This window comes from Cavia porcellus, unplaced genomic scaffold (genome assembly GCF_034190915.1).
Source record: "Cavia porcellus strain 051 isolate PalLab524CR breed Dunkin Hartley unplaced genomic scaffold, mCavPor4.1 scaffold_4, whole genome shotgun sequence".
Taxonomy (NCBI): domain Eukaryota; kingdom Metazoa; phylum Chordata; class Mammalia; order Rodentia; family Caviidae; genus Cavia; species Cavia porcellus.
In genome coordinates, this window is record NW_026947487.1 from 68,520,999 (window position 1) to 68,543,943 (window position 22,945).

At 35.8% G+C, this 22,945-nt stretch overlaps 1 protein-coding gene across 1 annotated transcript in view; it reads left to right on the forward strand.

The window, feature by feature from the left end:
- The window catches only part of Ccni (cyclin I), a 37,227-nt gene that overhangs the window by 3,313 nt on the left and 10,969 nt on the right, over positions 1 to 22,945 (forward strand). Inside the window, exon 2 of the mRNA XM_003477593.5 lies at positions 4,097 to 4,254. Within this exon, the coding sequence (XP_003477641.1) occupies positions 4,141 to 4,254 (114 nt within the window). The 5' untranslated portion in view covers positions 4,097 to 4,140. The remainder of the gene's footprint in view (positions 1 to 4,096; positions 4,255 to 22,945) is intronic.

The following is a 22,945-nucleotide window of genomic DNA, read 5'->3' on the forward strand; positions in this document are numbered from 1 at the left end:
TATAAAGAATAGTATTAGCTTTTCTGTAAATATTTTGTAGTTCAACCAGTGAAGTCATGTAGGCATCACTTTTTCTACAGTATTTTTTTTTAAACTAGTGAAATAAATGTTATTTAATAGCTGTTCAGCTTTTAATAAGTTTGGTGGTTTGTTGTATTTCTAGGCTTAGCCATTTCTTCTGTATTGACAGATTCATCTACATATAATTTAAATTTCATTTTTGTCTTTTTGTATAGTAGGTAGAAATGTCCTTTTATCTGTGATTTTAATAGTTTATCTTTTATGTTTATTTCTTGGTCAGTCTAACTTCAGGTTGACCAGTATTAATCGTTTTAGAGAATCAGTTTTTTATTTTGCTGACTTTTCTCTTTAATATGCTATCTCCACAAATTTTGCTAAGTCTATATAGTAGTACCAACCAATGAAAATACTGATACAGCAAAAACATTCTGTATTAATATCTACTCTAATATTTGTATCTGTCTTGCTTTAGCTATAGTTTACTCTTCTTTTAGGCTGGCCTTAAACTCACAATGATCCTCCCACCTCAGCCTCCCAAGTGCTGGGATTACAGGTGTGTGCCACCATGCTCAGCCCATTTTTTGGTGGGTTGTTTTTTTGTTTGTTTTTAAGACAGGGTCTTCCTGTGTAGTTCAGACTGGCCTTGAACTCACTGTGTAGCCCAGACACTTTACAGCAGTCCTCCTATCTCAGCCTCCAAAGTTTTATAGGATTCTGTTACAGATGTTTTTCTCTGTTCTCATCTATACCTGCTAACCATAAGACTTAGGAGTCGTAAGACTCAGAAGTCTTTTAAGGAGAAAATAGTCCTTAACTGGCAACCATTTGTTGGGTTGTATTGAGAAAGCTAATGAATCCTGGTGAACACTCTGTTTGGGGTAACCAGTGGCATGGAAACATTTACTAAATAACATGTTTTTGATGACAGTTCAAACATTACAGACTAAAGTTAGATTGGGAAGAAATCTTAGAGCCTACAAAGTCCAATCTTCATCTAATAATAGTGTTCTTCTAAATATCTCTTAATGGATAGTAGGCTCGTGTTCACAGTGCAGTTGTAAGGTTAATATTTATGATTATTTTAGAGGAAATTATAGTGAATCTGCCCATCAAATTGTAAAAGAGCTGAGGCAAGTTCTAAACAACAAAATTGGAATGTCAGAATATCTTGGTAAAATACAACTGTGGATGGACTGTAATAAGGTAACTTTTTTTTTAAAGAAAGAGTACTCTGGATTCTGAACATTCTTAAGGATGTACCTCCCTTAAGACCCTCCTTTCATGCACACCCCCCCCCCCACACACACTCTGTAAGGTGGGGTAGAGGCAGATGGAGTTGGCCTCACAATGAACCTGAGAAAGTCTTTAAAAGTTTTAGTTGAAGCTGAGCATGTGACACTCACCTGTAATGATAGCACTCCGGAGGCTGAAGCAGGAGAATCACTGCCTGCCTGGGATAAATAATGAGTTCAAGGCCAGCCTGAACTATATAACGTACCGTTTATCTAAAAAAAAAAAACAACAAAAAGTTTTCTTTGACCATAAATTTCATCTGAATTGAAAATGTAGAATTGGAGCTGCTATAAAAGAGCCAAAATGTCATGTGAGGAACAGTTTCTCACCTATGAAAAAGGTGAATCAGTGAGCTTGATAAGCAGCTTTCAGACATTTGAAGGACTGACTGTGAAACTGAAATTTGACTTGGATTGGATTGTGGTTGTATGTTTTTAGTTTTGACCCCAGTGTTTAAACTTAAATTACTTGTGCGATTCCTGTTTTATTGATAGTATTGTGCTTTGTGCACAGTGAGTAATAAAAAGATGATATTGGCAGATATAACCAAAGAAAAACTTTTAAGGTAGTTAGGGAGACAGTGGATAGCTGCTCTCAGAACGAACTCATATCTGGCTAGAAAATCAAGATAAAATAGGCCTTTTAAGTATCCTTTACCTCCCTTTATTTACCTTTTTTTTTTATTAGTATGAAAATATTTCATGCTCACCATTGAAAAATTGAGAAAACTCAAGAACTTAAGCACACTGTCTTGTTTTGATTGATTTTATTCGAATGTTTGGTTTGGTAGTATCAAATATAGGCAACTACTTTGAAGACAGTAAGATTCACTATGATACCCATTCTGATTTGACTGTTAATCTTCTTTTGAAGTCCTATAATATCTCCAATGTTTTGTTTTTATTGATTTTGTACTGTAATGTTAAATTCAATTTATTGCATCTAATGATGTGGGCAATTCTATTGAAGATAACAAGAGACATGGTAACCATTGCTCATCACCCTGTATTTTGGTTTTAAGTCATATACTATGTCCATCCTTTTGTTTTCTCTCATTTGGTTTTATTCTCTTCAAAAAAAAAAAATTTAAAGAAGCAAAAAACAGGGCTGGGGATTTAGCTCAGTGGCACAAGTGCTTGCCTTGCAAGCAGGCAGTTGTGAGTTTGATCCCTGGTACCGGTAAAAACGAAAAAAAAGACACACACACAAAAAGAAGCAAAAAGCCAGGTGATATGGTGGCATATGCCTGTAATTCCAGCACTGGGAATGCTGAGGCAGAGGACTGCCATGAGTTGAAGGCCAGCCTGGACTACATAGTGAGTTCAAGGCCATCTTGAATTATGGAGTAAAACCCTGATTCCAAAAAAAAAAAAAAATCATAAGCTGGTTAAATGGAGGTAGTCTAGATGGAGTATGTGGTATAGCAGGACAGAAGATAGTAGCTTGAATTGGGACAGAATGCGAAAATTGAAAAAGGTTTATTTGTTCATATTTTTAATTTTATCAAAAATTTGTAACTATGTGTGTTGATTCTGGACATTTGAAAAACAGCAGTTACCTGCTTTGAACCTTTTTCTCCATTCTCTCACTCTGGAAGTTAGCTTTTTAAAACTCATAACCTACTTTTCTGTTTTTTAAGAGCACATTTTTAAGTAACTTGCCCTAATGGTGTATTATGGTATATAGTTTTAAATACTATCTGTGGTTTTCCTATTGTTAAAGATAAGGCTTTCATTCTACCTTCTGCTAACATTTGTACTTGGATCTCATCCTCCTGACATAACCTTTTCACAATATTTTTGAAATCTTTATATTTGATACTTTAATTGTTAGGTAAATCTTGTGATAAATTACTTTGTGGAACTTTTTTGTGAAACTACTTTTTTAGTTGTTTAGCTTTGAAGAATAAAACTATATTTTCATATTCTTCAGCAACTTGTAAATGCAGTTTTCTATAATAGTCATGCTTCTCAAATCTGTAGGTTTTGTTTTGTTTTTTGTTTTTTAAATCTAGAAACATCTCTTAAACCCAGTTGCCCTGCTCTAATCTAAACTTGCTTTCTTAGAGGACAAGTAACTCTGCTGAACTTTCTAGATCAAGTTCTGCCCAGTAGAACTTTCTGCATTGATAGAAAGGTTTATTTTTCTATACTGCCCATTATAGTATCCAGTAGCCACATTGTTTTAAAGTAGAGCTTTGAGTAAGTATATTTTTAACTGTTTAATTCAAATTGAAGTAGCCACATGTGAACACACAGTTTTCCCCCCCTGGTGCCAGAGATTAAATCCAGGGACCTGTGCTGTACCCCACTGAGCTATACTTCCAAACCTCAAGCACAATTTAAGATTGTTTCATTGTGAAGAAGTGGGAATGGATTGGACTTGATGTAATGGATACAACTTTTTAAATGAAAACAATTGATTTCTACTTTTTAGGAGGAATGTTTGGGACAACAAATTCTAGATATATCTAGTATTAAACCAGTGACTTAAAATTTTTTTTTTTTGTCAGTTTTGCATTTAGATCAGAGTTCAAGTTTTGTTACATAGCTTTGTTCTCTTTATGGCTACATTTCAGATTTAAAGTGAGAATGTTTTAGGTAACTGATTATTATAACACTTTAATAGATTTTAAAGAGTTGTAAAATCTTATATTGCCTTAGAACATTCTTATTTTGCCTTATGAATTGCTTAATAAATACCAGCATACTTTTATATATGTGCATATATTATACTTACCCTATAATTAAATAATAAGCATTATTTATATTTGATTTTATAGGTAGTTACATCAAGCTGGGTGGCAGGCAGATCCCAAAGGATATCATGAAGTTTCCAGGACCTTTGGAAAACCAGAGATTGTCTTTCTTATTGGAAAAGGCAATCTCTAGGGAAGCCCAGATGTGGAAGGTGAATGTGCCGAAAATGCCTACAAATCAGGTAATGATTTCTTTCTTTAGATAGATGAATTTTACTAGACATAAGTGTACTAGTGCACACATTAAATACTATTTTGACACTGCTGTAGAAATGTGTACCATTATGGACATGTTTTATATTTTATTTGAGGAATTTCTCTTTGATTCTAAGAATAAGAACTAGTTTTATTGGCTTGTTTTGTTATCTGAGTTACAGTTTTCTGAAGATAGTTATGCCCATTCACTTTCCTCATAATCTAATATTAGCAACAGTAAGTTGTTTTTATTTCTAGTACAGAGTTAGGGAAGTAGAACATCTTCATACAATTATCCTTTTTTTGCTTCTTAACTAGTACATTTTTGCAGTACATAATGATTACTTTCATCATGGGGAGCTGATTCGTATACATAACACATCTTAATTTTTTCTGTGTCCTTTTATTCACTCTTGTGTCTCCTCTATCTCTTGATCTTCTCTCCTTTTTCAAAGACCTATTGTCCTGTTTCCTATTATCTGTCTTTTATTGTGTGTCTTTATTTATACTTTGGATTTCTCATATCAAAGAAATCACATGATTCTTAAGCTTGTGTGTCTGATTGATTTCACTTTATGGTCTCAAGGGGCATTCATTTTTCCACAAATGACTCTCATGGCCTTTGGCCAATGAAGCAGTGCTCCATTATGTATAAATGCTGGATAAATTTCTTCATCCAGTCATCTGCTGGTGGACATATAGGGAGCTTCCAAGATTTAGCTATTTTGAGTTGTGTGGCTATAAACACAAGAATGTTATATCACTGTAACATGATATCTTTAACTCTTTTGGGTAGATACCTAGAAGGCAAATAGGTAACTTGAATGGAATTTCTAGTTTTAGTTATTTGAAGACTCTCCATGCTGATTTCCATTGTGGTTGTAATAGTTACTTTCCCATTAACAATATAGAAACCTCCCCCATTCCACCTTGTAGCCTTGCCTACCTTTGTTATTTGATTTCTTAACTATAGCCATTCTTTTTGGAATAATACAGAATCTCAGGATTCTTTAAGGCCAGAGATGTTGAACATTTTTTCATGTATTTATTGGCCATTTATACTTCTGAGGTATGTTTGATTTCAGTTTCCTTTTTTGATGGAGTTTTATTTTGGGAGCTGTTACAGTAATTTTTTTAAAAAAAATCTTCATGTATTCTAGATACAAGTTTTTAACTAGCAAAAAAATGTCTCATTCTGTATGTTATCTCTTTATTCTGTTGGTTGTTTCCTTTGCCGTGCAGAAACTTTAATATGATGTAATCCCATATGTTGATTCTTCATGTTAGTTTTTGTGCAAAAAAGTTAGTTTTTCTGCTCAAAAAGTCCTTGCTTATACCTGTGTCTTCAGAAGTTCTACTTTTTTTTTAGGTTTTACTTGTTTTATCTTCCAGCAGATCGTTTCTCTTTTCATACTTAGATCTTTGATTTTGGTTTAGTATATAGTAAGAGATACAGGTCTAGATTCCGTCTTCAGCATGTGTGTAGCCAGTTTTCCCAGCACCACTTGTTGGAGACTTGTTTTTCATCCAGCCTATGGTTTTGGCCCCTTTGTCAAAGATCAAATGACTGATTATGCCTAGGGTTTCTATGTCCTCATGCTGCATGGCAGTTTTGAGCCAGTACCATGCTGTTATCACCATAACTTTGCAACATGCAGTAACTGGGATTGTGATGCCATCAGCTTTCTTCTTGCCCAGGATTGCTTTTGCTATCTCATGTATCTTTTGGTTCCTTATGAATAGTAGTATTGTTTCCTGTAGTTCTGTAAGGAATTCTATTAGTATTTTGATTGGGATTGTACTAAATCTGTCAATTTGGAAGTATGTCTATTTTGTCAATATCTTCGTTCATGAGCTTGATTCTTTCAAGATTCTGGTTGCAAACTAACTTGGATGAAAATCAAATCAAATTCAATGGTTAGGTTCAGTGTTGACCTTCTGGGGAAATTTGATTCAGTTCTCACCAGTTTGGTATCTCTCCATTTTCTGATGTCCTCTTCCATCACCTTTTTCAAAATACTACAGATTTCATTAAAGGTATTTTTTACTTTTTTATGTTAGATTAATTCATATATATATTGTATTTAATTTTTCTTGTAGCTATTGTGAATAATAATTGACTTCCTAATTTCTTTTCAGTGGGTTTTATTATTGGTGTACAGGAATGCTATTAATTTGTTTGTTTTTTGGGTACCGGCAGTCGAACTCACAACCTTGCACTTGCCAGGCAGGCACTTACGCTGTTAAGCTAAAATCCCTGACTCTAATGCTATTGGTTTTTATATGTTGATTTTCTATCCTGCAGCCTTATTGAATTTATTAGATCTAGGAGTCTTTTGGTAGAATTTTTTTTGGCTTCTATGTAAAAAAATTCATGTCATTTGTTACTAAGGATAATTACTAAGGAAAGGACTTCTTCCTTTCCTATAGGTATTCCTTTTCTTTGTCTTACCTGATTGGTCTGGGTAAAGTTTCAAATACTGTATTGAACAGGAGTGGTGGTGGCTGACATCATTATGGTCTTGTTCCTGTTTTTAGATGAACAGGTTTCATATTTTTCCCCATGTACTCCTTGGAGCATAAGACTAATTTTGTCATCAGGTACATAAATGTGTTTCAGAACCATGTTTATACTTTAGAATGTTTCTTTTGATGAATTATTAATTATAATTTTATGAGTCATATTAAACAGTATGTACTTAACAGGAAAGAAGTCTACAGAAATTAAGTGTTGAGTTTTTAATATTGTTATATAAAAAACGTAATTTTCAGCATTGGTTTTTGGTGTGCAGAGTCTTTGAAAGAACATCAGAAATACGTTTCCATGTGAACTACAATGAAAATTATAGTTTTATGAGTCATATTACATTAAACAATCTGTACTTAACAGAAAAGAATTCCACAAAAATTAAGCATTGAGTTTTTAATATTGTTCGTATAAAAACCTCAAAATTTTCAGCATTGGTTTTTGGTGGGCAGAGTTTTTGAAAGAACATCAGAAATAAGTTTCCATGTGAACTACAATGAAAATACCAATAGAACTGTACAAAAAAAAAGTTACTCTTTACTTCAGTTATCACACCTGGTGTAATCTTCACACGTGACAATAGTACCTTCCATACTTGTATCACTTACACTGACAGCACATATGTTTTGGTTTCCTGGCCTTTGTATAGGATATGCCTGTTGTTTTGCTGGTCTTGCCGTTTTTTTAGGAGGTTCCTACTGTATTATTATAATGTATAGTTAACAGCAACATAAAATATCAGTAAAATTGTTAAATTCTTAATATGTATTATGCATTTAAAATAAACATCAATATTTTAACATCAGCAGTGTACTTGCTTACAAAAACTAAAAGATATATCAGAAATAAATTGCTGTATGACCTACAATGAAAATACCAATAAAACTACAACAAATATAATCTTTGCTTCAGTGGCTATATCTAAAGCAGTCTTCACACATGACAGCTGAATGTTCCGTGCACATATTTCACACTGACAGCACATGTGGTTGGCTTTCCTTTCCTGTATGACAAGCCATTCTTGTGACCTCTCCAATCTTCCTGTTTTATCAGGAGCTTCCTACTATATTGTACGTTGTGTGCAGGAAAAGAAAATATCACTAAAAACAAATATATAATGAGTGCTTAGAACAGACAGAACATTTTCATATCAGCTGTTTAATCTGCTTCCAAAACCTAAAAGATAACATGAGAAATAAAAACCTATGTGAACTTTAATACAAATAAAAGTCTACCACAGAAATAATTCTTGCTTTGAACTGTCATGTCCCAGGCAGTCTTCACACATGAGAACTGCATGTTACATACACAAGTATCATTTACACTGATAGCACATATGTTTTGTTTTCCCTTCCTTTCCTGTAAGGCACAGTTGATATCTTTTTATTTGCCTGTTGTCATAGTAGGTCTTTGTGATGCTGCCCCTGCCTGTTCACCTGTCACCTTACCAATGTGCTCCACAATATTTTTGTGTAGTTCCCTGGGCAGAAACATCCTATTTTTCCTCTGCTGAAAATGGTCTCTTATGAGTTCCAGTCCCAGTCCTCTAAGAAAATTTCTCCATGATATTTTTCACTTATTATTTTCTTTATGAACTGTTTATGTCACACATATTTAAGATTGAGTAAAGCACAACCTTTGGTCAATGCTTTGTTTTTCAGATCACACAGCTGCTGCGTAACTTAGTAACAATATCTACTTAACCTTTGGTTTTGTTGTTGATAGTTAACCATCTCAGGCTTCTGTTTGTCAAGGTTTCCCTATCACTATTTCCATCATGGTGAAGTGTTGACATGAGTAGTATCAGTTTGTTTTTCTTTGCCATATAGGAGGTCAGTGATGCGTCTTTCTGAAATCTAAAGGTTATACTATACAATATTCTGTTTCAAAATTGCAACATTTCATTTGGAATTTCTGTTTTGTTCTTTCATACAGTTTCTACACTGGTCAGTTTGTGCTCTTTTAACAAATGTAACATCAGTTAGAAACTGGTAAACCAGTTGTCAAATGTCCCATTCAGATTAATTTGGTAAATGGGAACAAATCTATTCACAGCACCATTTGGTTTATCATTGGTGGCTAAGTTCCATGATAAATGTCTTAAGTTGAAAGAGTAGTAAGTCTTCACATCTATAAAGGCATAAATTTTTATGCCTTTTTGTTTGCTTTGTTGTGAGACAGGATTTTGCTGTGTAGTCCAGGCTGTCATTGAACCCACGGCAGTCCTCCTACCTCAGTCTCCTGAGGGCTTGGATTACAAGTGTGCACTGCTACTCCAGCTTATTCCATATTTTGACCCATCTGGTTTCTGTAAGTTTTTTAACATTTCTGCAATTGCCATGAGAAATCCCTGCTAAGTACAGCAGACCTATGAATGCTTTCAGTTCAGCTAGTGAGGTGTCATGATAAGTACATTTTTTAATGTGACTGTTGGTATATAGAAACATTTTAATTGCATTTCAGCCTTTGTGTACTTCACATCTTGTAGCATTTCATCTGTTACAGTTTTCAACACTGAATAGCTGTGCTGGAATTTTCGGACCTACTTCTAGCATTGAATTATTACATTTGGTTGCGTGGCCATTTAACAACTTTTCAACTAGTCAAATACATGCTCATGTTGCTGTTTTCATCCTCATTTGAAGCAAGGAGGTCTACGTTCTCTTGTCTATATCAGTTTTTTGTTCCATTTCATCACAGGAACTTTGGCTTTTATGGCCAGCATCAAAGGCATCACCATTTTCATCATGTACCCAAACCACTCTTCTATTATGAAAGCATATATTTTATCATAATGGATCATCTTCATCATCCACGCAGCAGTAATCTGATGATTCAGTTTTGACCTCCTCTGAAACTTGCAAATCCTGTTTTTCATGTGTCATTGTACTGAATTGGGCTACTTCTACCAGAAAAATCAAAAGAAAACTTTAAAAAAAAAAAAAAATCCTGGGGTGGTGTGGATCTGTTGAACCTTCTGTGATACTTGGTTGAACATGCACAAAAACAGTGGCACATAAAGGTGTGTCTGTATCCATTTTCTATACTTTTTCACGTGAGCACACTCCTTGCTGTTTGTCAGACCAAGTGAATAAACACATAGGTTGCTTCCTGTAACCCTCAGGAATGCACAGCTGGCTACTATAACACTAAAATACAAAGTAAAGTAAAAAAGTAAGGGGTGGTTCTGCTGGACCCATGCTTCTGCCTTAGGAGTATGATGATGTTGATTGACAGTAGATTTGTCAAAAATGACTTGAGATAAGGTCCTTCTATACCTGTTTTCTATTTTATTAGGAACTGGTGTTGAATTTTGTCAAAGGCTTTTTTTATGTCTATTTTGATGACCATGTAATTTTTGTCCTATTTATGGTCATGTATTATATTTATTGATTGCCTTTCAGTAAGCCAACCTTGCATCCCTAATACCTACTGCATCATGATGTATAATCTTTTTAATGATTTGTTGCATTTAGTTTGCCAGTATCTTATAGAAGATCTTTTGCATGTATGTTCATTAAGGAGATTAGCCTTTAGTTGTCTTTTTTAGATGAATCTTTGGTTTTAGAGTCAAGGTAATACTAGCATCTAGGAATGAGTTTAATAGTACTGTTTCACTTCTATTACTTACAGTATTGCATTAAATCTTCCCTGAATTCCTAAATTTGTAGAATTCAGTGGTGAATCTATGGGTGCTGGCTTTTTCTTAATTGGAGGGGTGTTTTTTTGTGTGTGGTGTTTTTGTTTTTTGTGTGGTTTTTGGTCTTTTAATTACTGCCTCAGTTTCATTGCTTGTTACAGGGTTATTCAAGATTAGTCTTGGTTCAGTTTTGGTAATTTATCTATACCTAGGGATTTTTCCACTTCCAATTTATTGGAGTACAGGTACAGGTTTCAAAGTAGTTAATAGTTTTCTGGATTTCTGTGGTATCTTGTGATTTTGTGTCTTTCCTTTCTAATTATAATTGATTTGGGTCTTTGGTTCCCTTGGAGGTGGTGAGTAGTCTGTTGTGAACCTGCTCTTTATTCTTTATTCTTTGCTTCTGCTGAGTTCTTCATAATTTCCTTCCTTATACTAGCCTTGGATTTAGATTCTTGTATATTTTTGTACCCTGACGTATATGATTAGGTTATTTGTCTTGCCGGGGGTTTTTTGTTTTGTTTTTTGATGTGGATGTTCACAGCTGTAAACTTACCCTTTAAAAGGACTGTCTTCATTAGGTTCTGGTATGTTGTACTGGCATTATTTGATTCTAAGAATCACTTTCTTGCTTGATTTCTTCTGTGACTCACTGATTATTCAAGATGATGATGTTTAATTTCTATGTGTTCACATAATACCTATGAAAGTTCTTGCCATTGGTTTCTAGTTTCCAAGCTCTATGATCTACTGATATGCATGGGATAATTTTGATTTTTTTTTTTGCATTTACTTAAGCATTCTTTATGGGCTACATGTAGTCTATGGAGAACATCCCTTGTGCTGCAGAGAAAAATATATATTTTATTGTTGGGTGGAACACTGTTAAGATACCTGTTAAGTGCTTGTTCAAAGGTTTGGTTCAATTCTGAGTTTTCTTTTTGTTTTGTTTTTTTGTCTACAAGATCTAATGACAGTGAAGTAGGCATAGAGGCCTCCTTTAGAGTTGTATTGATGTTTATCTGATCATTTAATCTGATACTGTCTGCTTTCTGAAGTAAAAAATGCTGCTGTTCATTGCATATGTGTTTATAATTGTTATCTCTTGCTGTTGAGCCATTCCTTTAATAAATACATTGTGATCTTGTTTACCTCTTCTAATCAGTTTTGGCTTGAAATTCACTTAGTCTGAAAATAGGGATAGCTGTTACTCCTTGTATTATTTTCCTGTTACTGATTCCTTTTTTCTTCTCTTTAGCTTAACTGCTTACCCTACCTGGTTTGGCATTCTGGCCTCATTGTTTATTTCTAGGATATCCTTGCTAATTTTTTGGAATGCTGGATGGTGGTCATGAATTTTTTAAGATACTGTTTGTCATAGAAAAACCTTACTTCTCCATCTGTTTCCCCTCCATCCCCCATCTATTTTGAAAGATAGTTCTGCAGGATATATCAGTCCAGGTTGGAAGTACTTTGTTTTAGAACTTGAAACACTTCACTCCAGGCTCTCCTGACCTTTAACGTTTGTGCTGAGAAATTACTATAATTTTAATGAGTTGACCTTTGTAAGTGATTGTTTGCTTTTCTCTAACAGCTTTAAAGGTTCAGTTTTTGTGTTGGACTTCTGGGATTTTTGCTTATGTGTTGTGGAGAAGTTACGCCTTGCTTATATGTATGTTAAATTCTTTCCCAGTACTAGAGGAAATTATATCGTTCTCTGAACAGATATTTTTAATGTCATTCATGTTGTCTTCCAATTTTTGACAAATTCCAGTTTATCTTAAAGTTTATCTTCCTTGTGTCGTCTAACAGCTTTTAGATCCATTTTCCGTGTTCTTTTATTTGGTTTTAAGGTATTGCTGAACACATGGTCACCTGCATCAACCTTACGTTCTATTTCTGACATTGTCCTCACACTGGTCACGTCTATCTCCTGGACTTGTTTGGTATCTTTTCGTAAACTCTGAATCTTTGGTAAAGTGGCTGTGTATTGTATTGTTTGGTTTAGCTTAGCTAGCTTTTATTATTATGTATACTGCCAAAGCAAACACATCAGCTAGCTTTTTAAAAGTCTTTTATCTGTTTAGTTATATAATTTTTGAGCTCTAGAGTACCTTACGATTTGGAGTTGAGGGGGTTCTTTTCTCTTTTTTTTTTTTTTTTTTTTTTGGTCTGTTTTATAACTGCTTTTGTATTACTTCATACTGTTCAGCTGTTTGGCTTTTGTTTTTGTTTTCCTCCCCTTCTGTTTCCTATGGAGCAACTTTGGGGGAATTGAAAGGTTTTTGAGGCATTTTGTTCCCTTGCTTTCTTGTATTTGTTTGTTTGATGGATTGACTGATTTTGACTAAGAGTTGAGAGTCACTTACAGTGAATTTTATTGTTAGCGTGGAGCTTTTTAATATCTTCTTTCCAGTGATATACTTTTGAGCATGACCAACTAACTATAGGCCTCCATTAATTTGGAGAGAGAAGGGTGCAGTGTAATAATACAGCTGAAGACAAACTGGATATTGACATACTATAAGAACCAATTAAAATTATCTGTGGTCCAACTTACCAGTAGAAAACAAATCTGTAATATAATATAGACACAAAGACAAACCAAATAGACATACAGGGGAATTACCTACTGAATGCATCAACTATACCACCATTAACATTAAAAGAATTGAACAGTAATAGGGTCAACTAAATATTTAAAGATTAATAATAAAGCTTAGTTGTAATATTGCTAAAGATGGAGAGGGTGGGAAATGGAAGAAGTAAAATTTGAAAAGTAACAAGAGAAGGCAAAGAGAAAAGGGAGATGAAGAATCGTATTAAGGATTGAAAGGAAATTAATAAAATTAGATAAAAATGACAGAAAAGAATAAATGAGAAGAAACAGCAAAAGGCGGGGGGAGCTAATGAGAAATAAGTCCAAAAGCTTCATGTTTTTGAACAAATGATTTCTTTCCAGGCTCTGCAGTATTGGAATTCATGAGAAAATTGGGGCGAGATAGTTAATCACTACCAGGACGTATTTTGTTTTCCCACTCATGGCTTAGTAAATGCACAGTCCTGCCTCAAGTTTTTAGGCTTGCTGTGGTCAGTCAGTGGTGTCTACCCTAAGACTTGATTCACTCCAGCTGCTTCCTGTTCCTGTTTCCGTCTGTTTCCCAAATTACAGCTTTCTCCGCTACCTTCATAGCCTATGGGTTTGTGAGGTGCCCCCTGTCCAGTGGCTCCTGTCTTCCTTCATACACCCCAGCCCGTGGCAACAGTCTAAGCTGAGTTGTATCCCTAGTCACATTGGCAGACAAGGAAAGCAAACATATTCCTGAGCTGTGGTGAATGTAAGCAGAGGGGCAGTGTAGGGGTGAGAGGGAATTAAGCAGTCCAGTGTACTTAATGCCAACACTTTCAGACCCAGCCCCTTCAAAAACCACAAGAATGGACTGCGTTCTCACTGCAGAGGGCAGGACCCCTATGTCCTTCTTGGCCTCAGCTTAAACTTAACAGAATTTCTATGTCTGACCCATGCCCTCTCTATGATAATGTATCAAGGCCATCTCCCAGTCAGCCACTGTGGTGTATTAACTCCAGAATCCTCAAGTATAATTGTTCTGTACCATAGTTTTAAACAGTTAAACCCATCCACAAATGACCCCTGATTAAATACTGTCCAATATGGCACCTGCTGCTGTGGCTGTTTCTCCAGCTCTAACTTGCCATGCAGAAGGAATTATTTTCAATGTAAAATCCCACACTGTTTTTGTTGTTTTATTTTGTTTTTCTTTGTTTCAGAGACAGGTTTTTGCCATTTAGACCAGGCTGGCCTTGAGCTTGTGATTATCCTTTTGCTTCTGCCTCTGCCTCTGCCCTTGCCCCTGCCCCTGCCTCAGGGATTACAGGTGTGTGTCACCATGTACATCCTCATGTTGATTATGCAGTTTACAATAACCATGAGCTTTTCTTGGAGCTAGCACTGCCAGTCTGTTCCTTTGTTTCTTACTAGAGCTGCAGCCTCTCTCTGAGCTCACCTTGCATTAGCAGAGATAAATCTTTCTCCCCAAAAGCTGGGCTTATCTTTCTAGATTGCCTCACTCTTTTTTTCTATTTGACTTTTTGAGACAGGATTTTGAGTTTAGTTTATGCTGACCTTAAATTTACTGTGTGGCCCTTTCCTCCACACACAGGCAGGGAGAACCAGAAGAAGGCCCACCTCTCCCTGCAAGGTCCCGCCACTGGAAGGCCCTTTCTTCCTCGCACCTAGCATGGGCAGAGAGAACCAGGTGATCTGCCTCTGCCTGCTGGGCACTGCCACTGGAAGGCCCTTTTTTCCACATGTCCAACATGGGCAGAGAGAACCAGAAGAAGATCCACCTCTGCCTGCGGGTGCCGCCTCCAGAAGGCCCTTGCCTCTGCATGCCAAGCATGGGCCAAAGGAGACAGATCCACCCCTGCCTGCTGTGCACAGCCACAAAAAGGCCATGTCCTACAGACAGCCAGTGTGGGCAGAGAGAACCAGCAGATCCACCTTCACCTTCAGGGATCTGCCACTGGAACACTCCTTCTTGCAGGCAGCCAGCAAGAGCAGGGACACACAGCCAGGTAAGCCCTGTGCATCCGTAGGCCACCATTTGAGGTCCTTGATTCCCTCAGACAGCCGTCATTCACTATTGGAATCAGATAAACACACCCCTGTGTGTCTGCCACCATGGTGGGAATCCCATTGTAGATATACAGGCTGAGAGAAGCAGCCTCACCTACATGCATCTCTGATCATCAGCGAGGCCCCAGTATAGTAGCTATGGAGAAGCCAACGCCACACCCTGCTACCTTCACGTAAATCTGGAATTAGAAGAACCCAGGTGCATGTCCGAACCTCCTACACTACCTAGCCAACGTAGAAAGTCCCTGGGATCCCACAACCAGCTCGTTGGGAGAAACCCACAAGAATGTCAAGACAAAGAAGCAAAAGACAAATTCAGACCTCTAGATTGTCTGGGAGATACAGTCTTGGAACAAAAGGCAAACTCAAACCTCTAGCCCACACACAGTAAGTCTGAGAGGTACAGTCATGGAAAAAAACGGAAGTCACACACCTGAAATCTCTGAGATGACAGCAATTAAAGTAAGGAAACAACTTAATGAGAAATAAAAGCAGTCAAATCAGAAATAATGTCTCAGGTAAAAGAAGAAATCACAAACATTCAGAAAGGGTTGTTCAGCAGGTCTAATAAAGAAGAGACAGACAATAAAGAGAAACAGGAAAATAATGGAAAACCTTGAATGAATGTAGAAAGGAATTACAGTACATGAAACATTCAAAGAGAGATGTAGGAAATTAAAAATTCAATTGAAAGCTGGCAAAACCACTTGAAAGAGAATGAAGATAGACTTTCAAACCTTGAGGACAGGGTTGCAGCTAGTGATCGTGAAAGGAAAGATCTCTTAAATAACATGGAATCAGGAAATAACAACTCAGTGGCTGCAAGATGATGCAAAGAAGCATAATTTAAGAGTGATAGGTATCAACAAAGAAGCAGGGATCAACACAAATGAAATTAAAAGGATATTCACAGAAGTAATAGTAGAAAACTTTCTAAACGTGGGAAATGGATCTGACATGCAGATAAGGGAGGCATATAGGACTCCAACTAGCCATATAAGCAAAGTAAATCTACAGCCAGACATATAATAATCAAGATTCCAGAAATTCAACACAAGAACAGAATATTAAAAGCTGTTAAAAGAGACAGATCATCTCTAAAGGAAAAACAATCACAGCAGACTTGTCAATACCACCATCAAGTCAAGAAGAGTTTGGAGGGAAGTCTTTCATGCCCTAAAAGAAAATAACTTCCAACCTGGATTGATTTACCCTAAAAAACTATCTTTCAGAATTGATGGAAAAATAAGATGCTTCCATGATAAAGAACAACTGAAGGAATTCATGACTACCAAGCCAACCTTACAGAGACTGTTACAGAATATTCTAGAGAGAGATAAAGATGACCATGGTTCCAGGAACAGCTGCAGAGGAAGTTCACCAAGCAAGATAGGCAATTGAATGAAGGAGAAAAGTGGAGGGCCAACAACAGGAGGATAACAGGGCAGAAGCAAACCAATGTATGCTGGTTGTAACCATTAATGTAGATGGCCTCGGGTCAGCAATAAAAAGAAACAGAGTGGATCAAGGAACAAGATCCATCGATATACTGTATACAAGAAACATCTAACTGGAAAGGAAATTCATAGACTGAAAATCAAAGGAGAGAAAACAATTGTTCCATGTGACAGGGGACCAAAAATAATAATAACAATAATAATTTGCTCATCAACTACAGAATGGTTAAGAAAGATACGGTATTTTCATGCAGTGGAAAGCCTACCCAGCTATAAAGTATAATAATCTCAAGGCTCCTGTAAGTAAATGGACGCAACTGGAGATGATGTTCATTGCTGAAACAGTTCAAACTCTTATGTGTGAACCCTAGCATAAGAAACAGAAGGAGTGAATGAGATCCAAAAGCAAAATAGTTAATGTAAGAGCAAAGGGGAGGAAACACCTGGGAGAGAAAGGTGGAAACTACTGTCAATTTTTTATTGTCTTGTCTTAAACTCTCGCACTGTTTACACAATTTTGTTAAGTTTGGCTTTGTTCTGTCTTGTTCTGTCTTGTTTGGTTAGATTTTTATGCTGTCAGATGATAGAGGCAGCTATTTTGAATATTTTATGGTAATCATGGTTTCCTATTATATTGCTTTGAAGTCTTTTAATGCTTTCATTCATTGATTTGATTGGTTTTATTTGATTTGATTTTGTTATGTGTGATGGTATGAGTAGCTATTTTGAAGAAAACAAGACATTATAATAGCCATTGCTGATTTACTATCTTGTTTTGAAGTCCTGCCATACTTTTGTTCTTCTGTTTTGATTGGTTCTATCCTCTTGTGTCTTACTTGATTTTATTATGTGGAAGATATAAACATTTTTTTAAGGAAAATGAGATATTATAGTAGCCATTGTTCATTTCCTATTACTTGGTTTTGAAGTCCTGTAATGCTTTTTCATTCTCTTGAATGGTTTTATAGTATTTTTTATGTTTGATATTACTGTGAGTGAAGGTATGCTCAACTATTTTAAAGAAAAGAAACATTATGGTAGCTACTGTTGATGTCTAGTTGTCTTGTGAAGTGCTGTGTTGCTTGCATTGTTCTGTTCTGAATTGCTTTGTTCTGTTCTCTTTTGTTTTATTCTCTTTAAAATAAAATTTAAAAAAGAACTCACTGTATGGCCCAGGTTGGCCTCAAACTCATGACAGTCTTCCTGCTTAAGCCTCCCAAGTGCTGGGATTACAGATGTGTGTGCCAGTATGACCAACGTAGATTGCTTATTATTTTCACTGTGTTGTACTCAGTTTCTCCACCATTTTTGTAGTTTCTAGGTTTTTTTCTTGAAAGGCAATAAAACAAAACAAAGCAGTGAGAACAATATTGGTTTAAAAAAAGACAGAAAATCATATTTACTACATTGCATTTTGTCCTCTAAATAGATGCGTACACTGCCAGCTTTACGTCTGCAAAGTCAGTAGTACAAGCATGAAGTTCTTTGTGTACTTTAGTTGCTATCATCTCAGCCTGCAGTTCTTCCAAATCAGCTGGTTGTTGGAGGTGTCAGGGTCTTCTCCCTGCCTGCATGCTGGCTGACTCATGGGGAGGCCACTGTTTCCTGGTTCTCTCTTGGCTGCCCCCCCGCCCCTCTTTGTCTTCATCTTATCTTCGTCTTCTCACTGTTTTTTAGGCATCTGGATTCCAGGTCCTGGAGAGGTTGTAGTTTGCTACTGGTGTTTACTCTGCCATTTTTAGTGACAGTGACAGAGTCCCATCTTTAGTGAATAATAAATGCTTTTTAGTTTTTTAAAGTCTTTGTTTTTTTTAGAGAGGATCTCTGTGTAATACAGGCTGGACTTGAACTTGTATGTCATCTAGGCTCAACTTCCTGTCTCAGCCTCCCAGTAATGGCTGGAATTATGGCTGTATGCTATCTCACCTGGTTTAAATCAGTCTTTTAAAGGTGTTCATTGAATTAATAAGGTAATGTCAGTGTTGGAAGTCTCTAGAAGTTAAGCTAAACTCTTGGTAGAGCCATCTCCTAGTGTGCCCTACTCTTACCTCTGTATCTTTCCTTCTAGAAATTGGTACATTTGTATCATGATATTATATGTATACACTATATTTCCCACAAAATAAGACAGGATCTTATATTAATTTTTGCTCCAGAAGACACCATAGGGCTTACTGGGGGAGGAGTTCATGACTAACAATCTACATTTATTCATGTCATGTTCTAAAACATCATCGTAACTCTCCAAACCCTGAATTCTGGCCTGAATTTCTTGAGACACTATTTTCTGTAGAACCAATCTCTCATATCCAGGAATAAAGTCCTCCCTAAATGAGTACTTCATGTCCATCTGGCCCGCTTGTAGTGCATCGTTATTTGACAGATGATTAAGATTCACGCTAAATACAACCATGCCTCTTCATCATCAGATGCTCGTATTATTTGTGTGTTGTCTATACTCGAGTTGATCATATGCCTTGGCAGTAAGTCCCGAGTTCATCTGTTTACATAGGAGCTTGTATCTGTCCAGAGGCATCTGCTTTAGTATTTATAGATACTTAATTATAACTTACACTATTGTATTAATGTCAGTAATATTTAATTGTATATTAGTATTGTGGTATTTTGTAATTTGATACATCCATCTTGTGTTGCAGCGGATTTACTAAACATGTCTGGCTGTGGGTCTTAACTGGGACCTATTTTTGGGTAAGGTTTTTATTGCAAAAAACCTAAAAAATTGTGTTGGGTTTATTTTCTAGTTAGCTGTTATTTGGGGGAAAATATGGGAGGAGGGTTTTTTTTTCCCGGATAACTGAAGTTTAACCACTCTAAAAGTTTTATATAGTACTTTACACATCTCTTTATCCCTAGAACTTAACATGGTGCTTGGTGGTCAGGAAGTTTTTAATATGAATGAATGAATAAATAAATAAAAATATCAGAGTTCTTTCTGTGTTGTGTTTGGTTGTCTTTTGTTCACAGATAGATGAAATCTTTGTGTTTCTTCTAATTCCACCCTGTTTCTGTTGTTTTTTCCTACGAGTTAAAAAATTCGTTCTGTACTTACTATTGTCAGTTTGCACATTGAAGATGAATTGACTTGAATGAATACCGTCTGTGGTACAAGCATGTATATGCACTGTTCACTTCTGAAATAGGCTGTAGTGTCAGTTTGCTCCAGACGTCAGCTAATAAATATTTGTCATAGTACAAAATTATACCTGAGGCAGTCTATTCCTGATCTACTTTTTCATTTTTATATTTTTGTTTCTATGTGTCTTTTAGATTTCTTTAAATGTTTATTGTTTGCTATTTCGGATACTATTCTATACCTGGGGGATGTATCACAGTGGAAGAAAAATTCTGGCCTTTCTGGTTCATTATATAGCTACTTTTAGAACCTTTTTTCTTCCTCTATCTTCTTGAGTTAGCATATAAACCAATAGTGATCAACAGTCTTTCAAGGTGTTTGCTGTATACTGCTATATTATTACTAGTCTATAAGTGATTTAACAAATATTAGCGAGGTAATACCAGATAGGACAGTAGCACTAAAGAATTTGCCTTTAGTAATGCCAAGCAGAAGTTGGACTTAATTCTTAGAAATTTTGAATGAATTTGGCCTGGTAAGGTTAGAAGATATAAAAAGGGGACTTGCCAGAGTAACCTGTTTAATTCCCTTATTTTATTTTCCTGTTACTTCCAGAGACGGGCTTTTCTACTTCCCTTTCCATATTTCACCTTTCTTTTTTGAAACATGATCTCACTTAGTTCAGGCTGACCTTGAACTCATTATGTAGCCTAAGCTGTCCTCAAACTTGGAGCCATTCTGCCTCAGCCTCCCAAGTGCTGGGAGTATAGTCATGTGGCACCACACCAGGCTTTTTCAACTGTGAATTTATTTTTTCCTGGAAATGTTGATAAAAATGGAAAATAAAATATTTTAAAACTTCATTTTATGCTTTACCCTAGTTTCCTTTCTTTTTTTTTTTTTTTTTTTTTTCCCCTTTTTCCTGCCTAGTCTAAGATCTTTCACAGTTTTCTTATAATTTATACCCCTTGTCCCAGAAATCAGGAGTCAGGGCAGCATGATCAGGAATGAATATTATACACCTGTCATTACCCTTCTATGTGCTCTCTATTAACACACTATTTCCCTTACGATAGCACACACATTTCCTTGTGGAAGAATTCTGTAACTTTTGTTTACCAGCATACAGTAGATCCAACAGTAAACATTTTTTAAATGAATAATGAGTATCATTTCTTCATAATTTATTAAGATACCCTACTTTGGGGGGGTCTTTTTTGTGGCATTAGAGATTTAGCCTAGGGCCTTGCACATACTAGGCAAGTGCTCTTCCACTAAGCTACATCCCCAGACCCTCTCCTGTGTTCTTGATACTTGTAGAAAAGTTCTGTATAGGGGCTGGGGATTTAGCTCAACGGGATAAGCGCCTGCCTTGTAAGCAGGCAGTCGTGAGTTTGATCCCCGGTAGTGATAAAAACGAAAAAGACAAAAAAAAAAAAAAAGTTCTGTATAATTGTACTTTCAAATTTATGATGATTTGGTTATATGAATTTAGGGGATAATGTAAAATCAAAGTTACATTTATATCTATTCTAAATTTTGCTAGCATACTTTTGATTGACAAAAGAAAACCTTGCCACAAACTTTATATAAAGATGATTTTTGTTAGAATTTTGTGACAGTGAGGAATCAAAGGCCATCTAATTATGTGGTTTTCAGACACAGAATATTTTTTGTGTGTGTCTGAGAATTGAACCCAGGGTCTTATGTACAAGGTATGACTGAAATATCTGGTGATTTGTATTTAATAAAGAGACTAGTAGCATATGGATATATATGTGTGTGTGTTTTGCCAGTTGAATACATTATAAATTCTCTTTTTGGATTAACTGTTCTCCAATTTACTGAATCATCTTAACCTTGTTCAGCAATCTGTGTGGATACACTGATTAAAAACAATTCCTTTGATAAAATCAGAAAATACTGTCTGGAGCTTGCTTTCTTTATTCCTTTTTTTAAAACAGAAAGATGGGAATAGAACTACTTTAGGCATGGAAGTTTCTTTTTGTAAAGGTATGAATTTATTTGAAAAAGTGATCTTTAAAGATCTTAAATACTAAAGATTAGTATTCAGTAAGGGTGGGTCTTATCAAACTATTACCTTTTGTGGGGTGCAGTACTATTAGTTTTTGTTAGTGATGATGTTTTCTTGGTCCCATTTGTTGACTCTTTTCATGACTATGTTATATTTAAAAGAATTATTCGTTTATAATTTATTAAGAAGGGTTTTTTTGGGGTCATTCGGGACTCAAATAGTTGTGAGGTGAGAAAGTAATATTTATTGGATTTCATGCAGTTTGGAAAAAAAAGAAAATAATATTTAGTGCCTTTTTCATTCTGCACCCTTGCTTTACATAAGTTCTATCAATCATAACCATGATATGATAAACTTTTTATTATCTCATCTTTTGTAGTAATTCTTAATATTTTATGTTTGTGTTGTTTAAATACAAAATGACATTATTTAATGTACTGTATTATTCAATAATTTTTTTCTTGCATGTCCCCTATTGTATCTGTGACCTGAAGATGGAAATCCTGTTCTTCTCATTTCTACCTTTTTAAAAAAATTTTTAAGACCGGTTCTGTCTATGTAGTTCAGGCTAACTTTCAACTCACTGTTACCACAGGCTAGCTCAAAATCACAGCAGTCCTTTCGCTTCAGCCTTCTGACTGTGAGATTACGTTGTTCACTTTGCCAAAAAAAAGCCTTCTCAGTTTCATCAGATTGCATCACTACTAATCTCCCTTTTTTAACTTTCTTTTATCATTTATTTGTTTGACTGGCATACATTGTTTTTTCTTCTCTTCAGTACTTAACTATCCTTTCTTAGAAGGTTTATGACTGCCTTTATTTCCAGGAGCCTTCGGAGCAGAACTAGATCTTAGAGTAATACCTCAGGGCTGCATGAACATGTGAGAGGCTTTAGAACTAAGAACCATGATACTTGGCCCATGTTCTATCTGCAAGCATGTGTTTACTTCCTTCCTCTTGCCTCCTAAAGAAACTGTAGCTCCAAACAGTGGCGTTCTGCTGCATTTTTCAGTTTTTCTGTGAGAAGAATCATCTAAACTCTTGGCCTTAATAGCCTTACTCTGATTTCCTCAGTCATACTGGACATTAGTGTGTCTTTTCTGTAGGATATAACTGCTGCTCTATGTATCAAAAACTTGACAAGCGATGGTTTAGCTCATGAACTTCCTTAAGTTCTTGATCACTTTTGACTCAAAATCATGTGATTGATTCTCAAGTTAAAAATTCCCAGCAGTCTCTTTTACTCACCTTGATTTTATTTACAAATC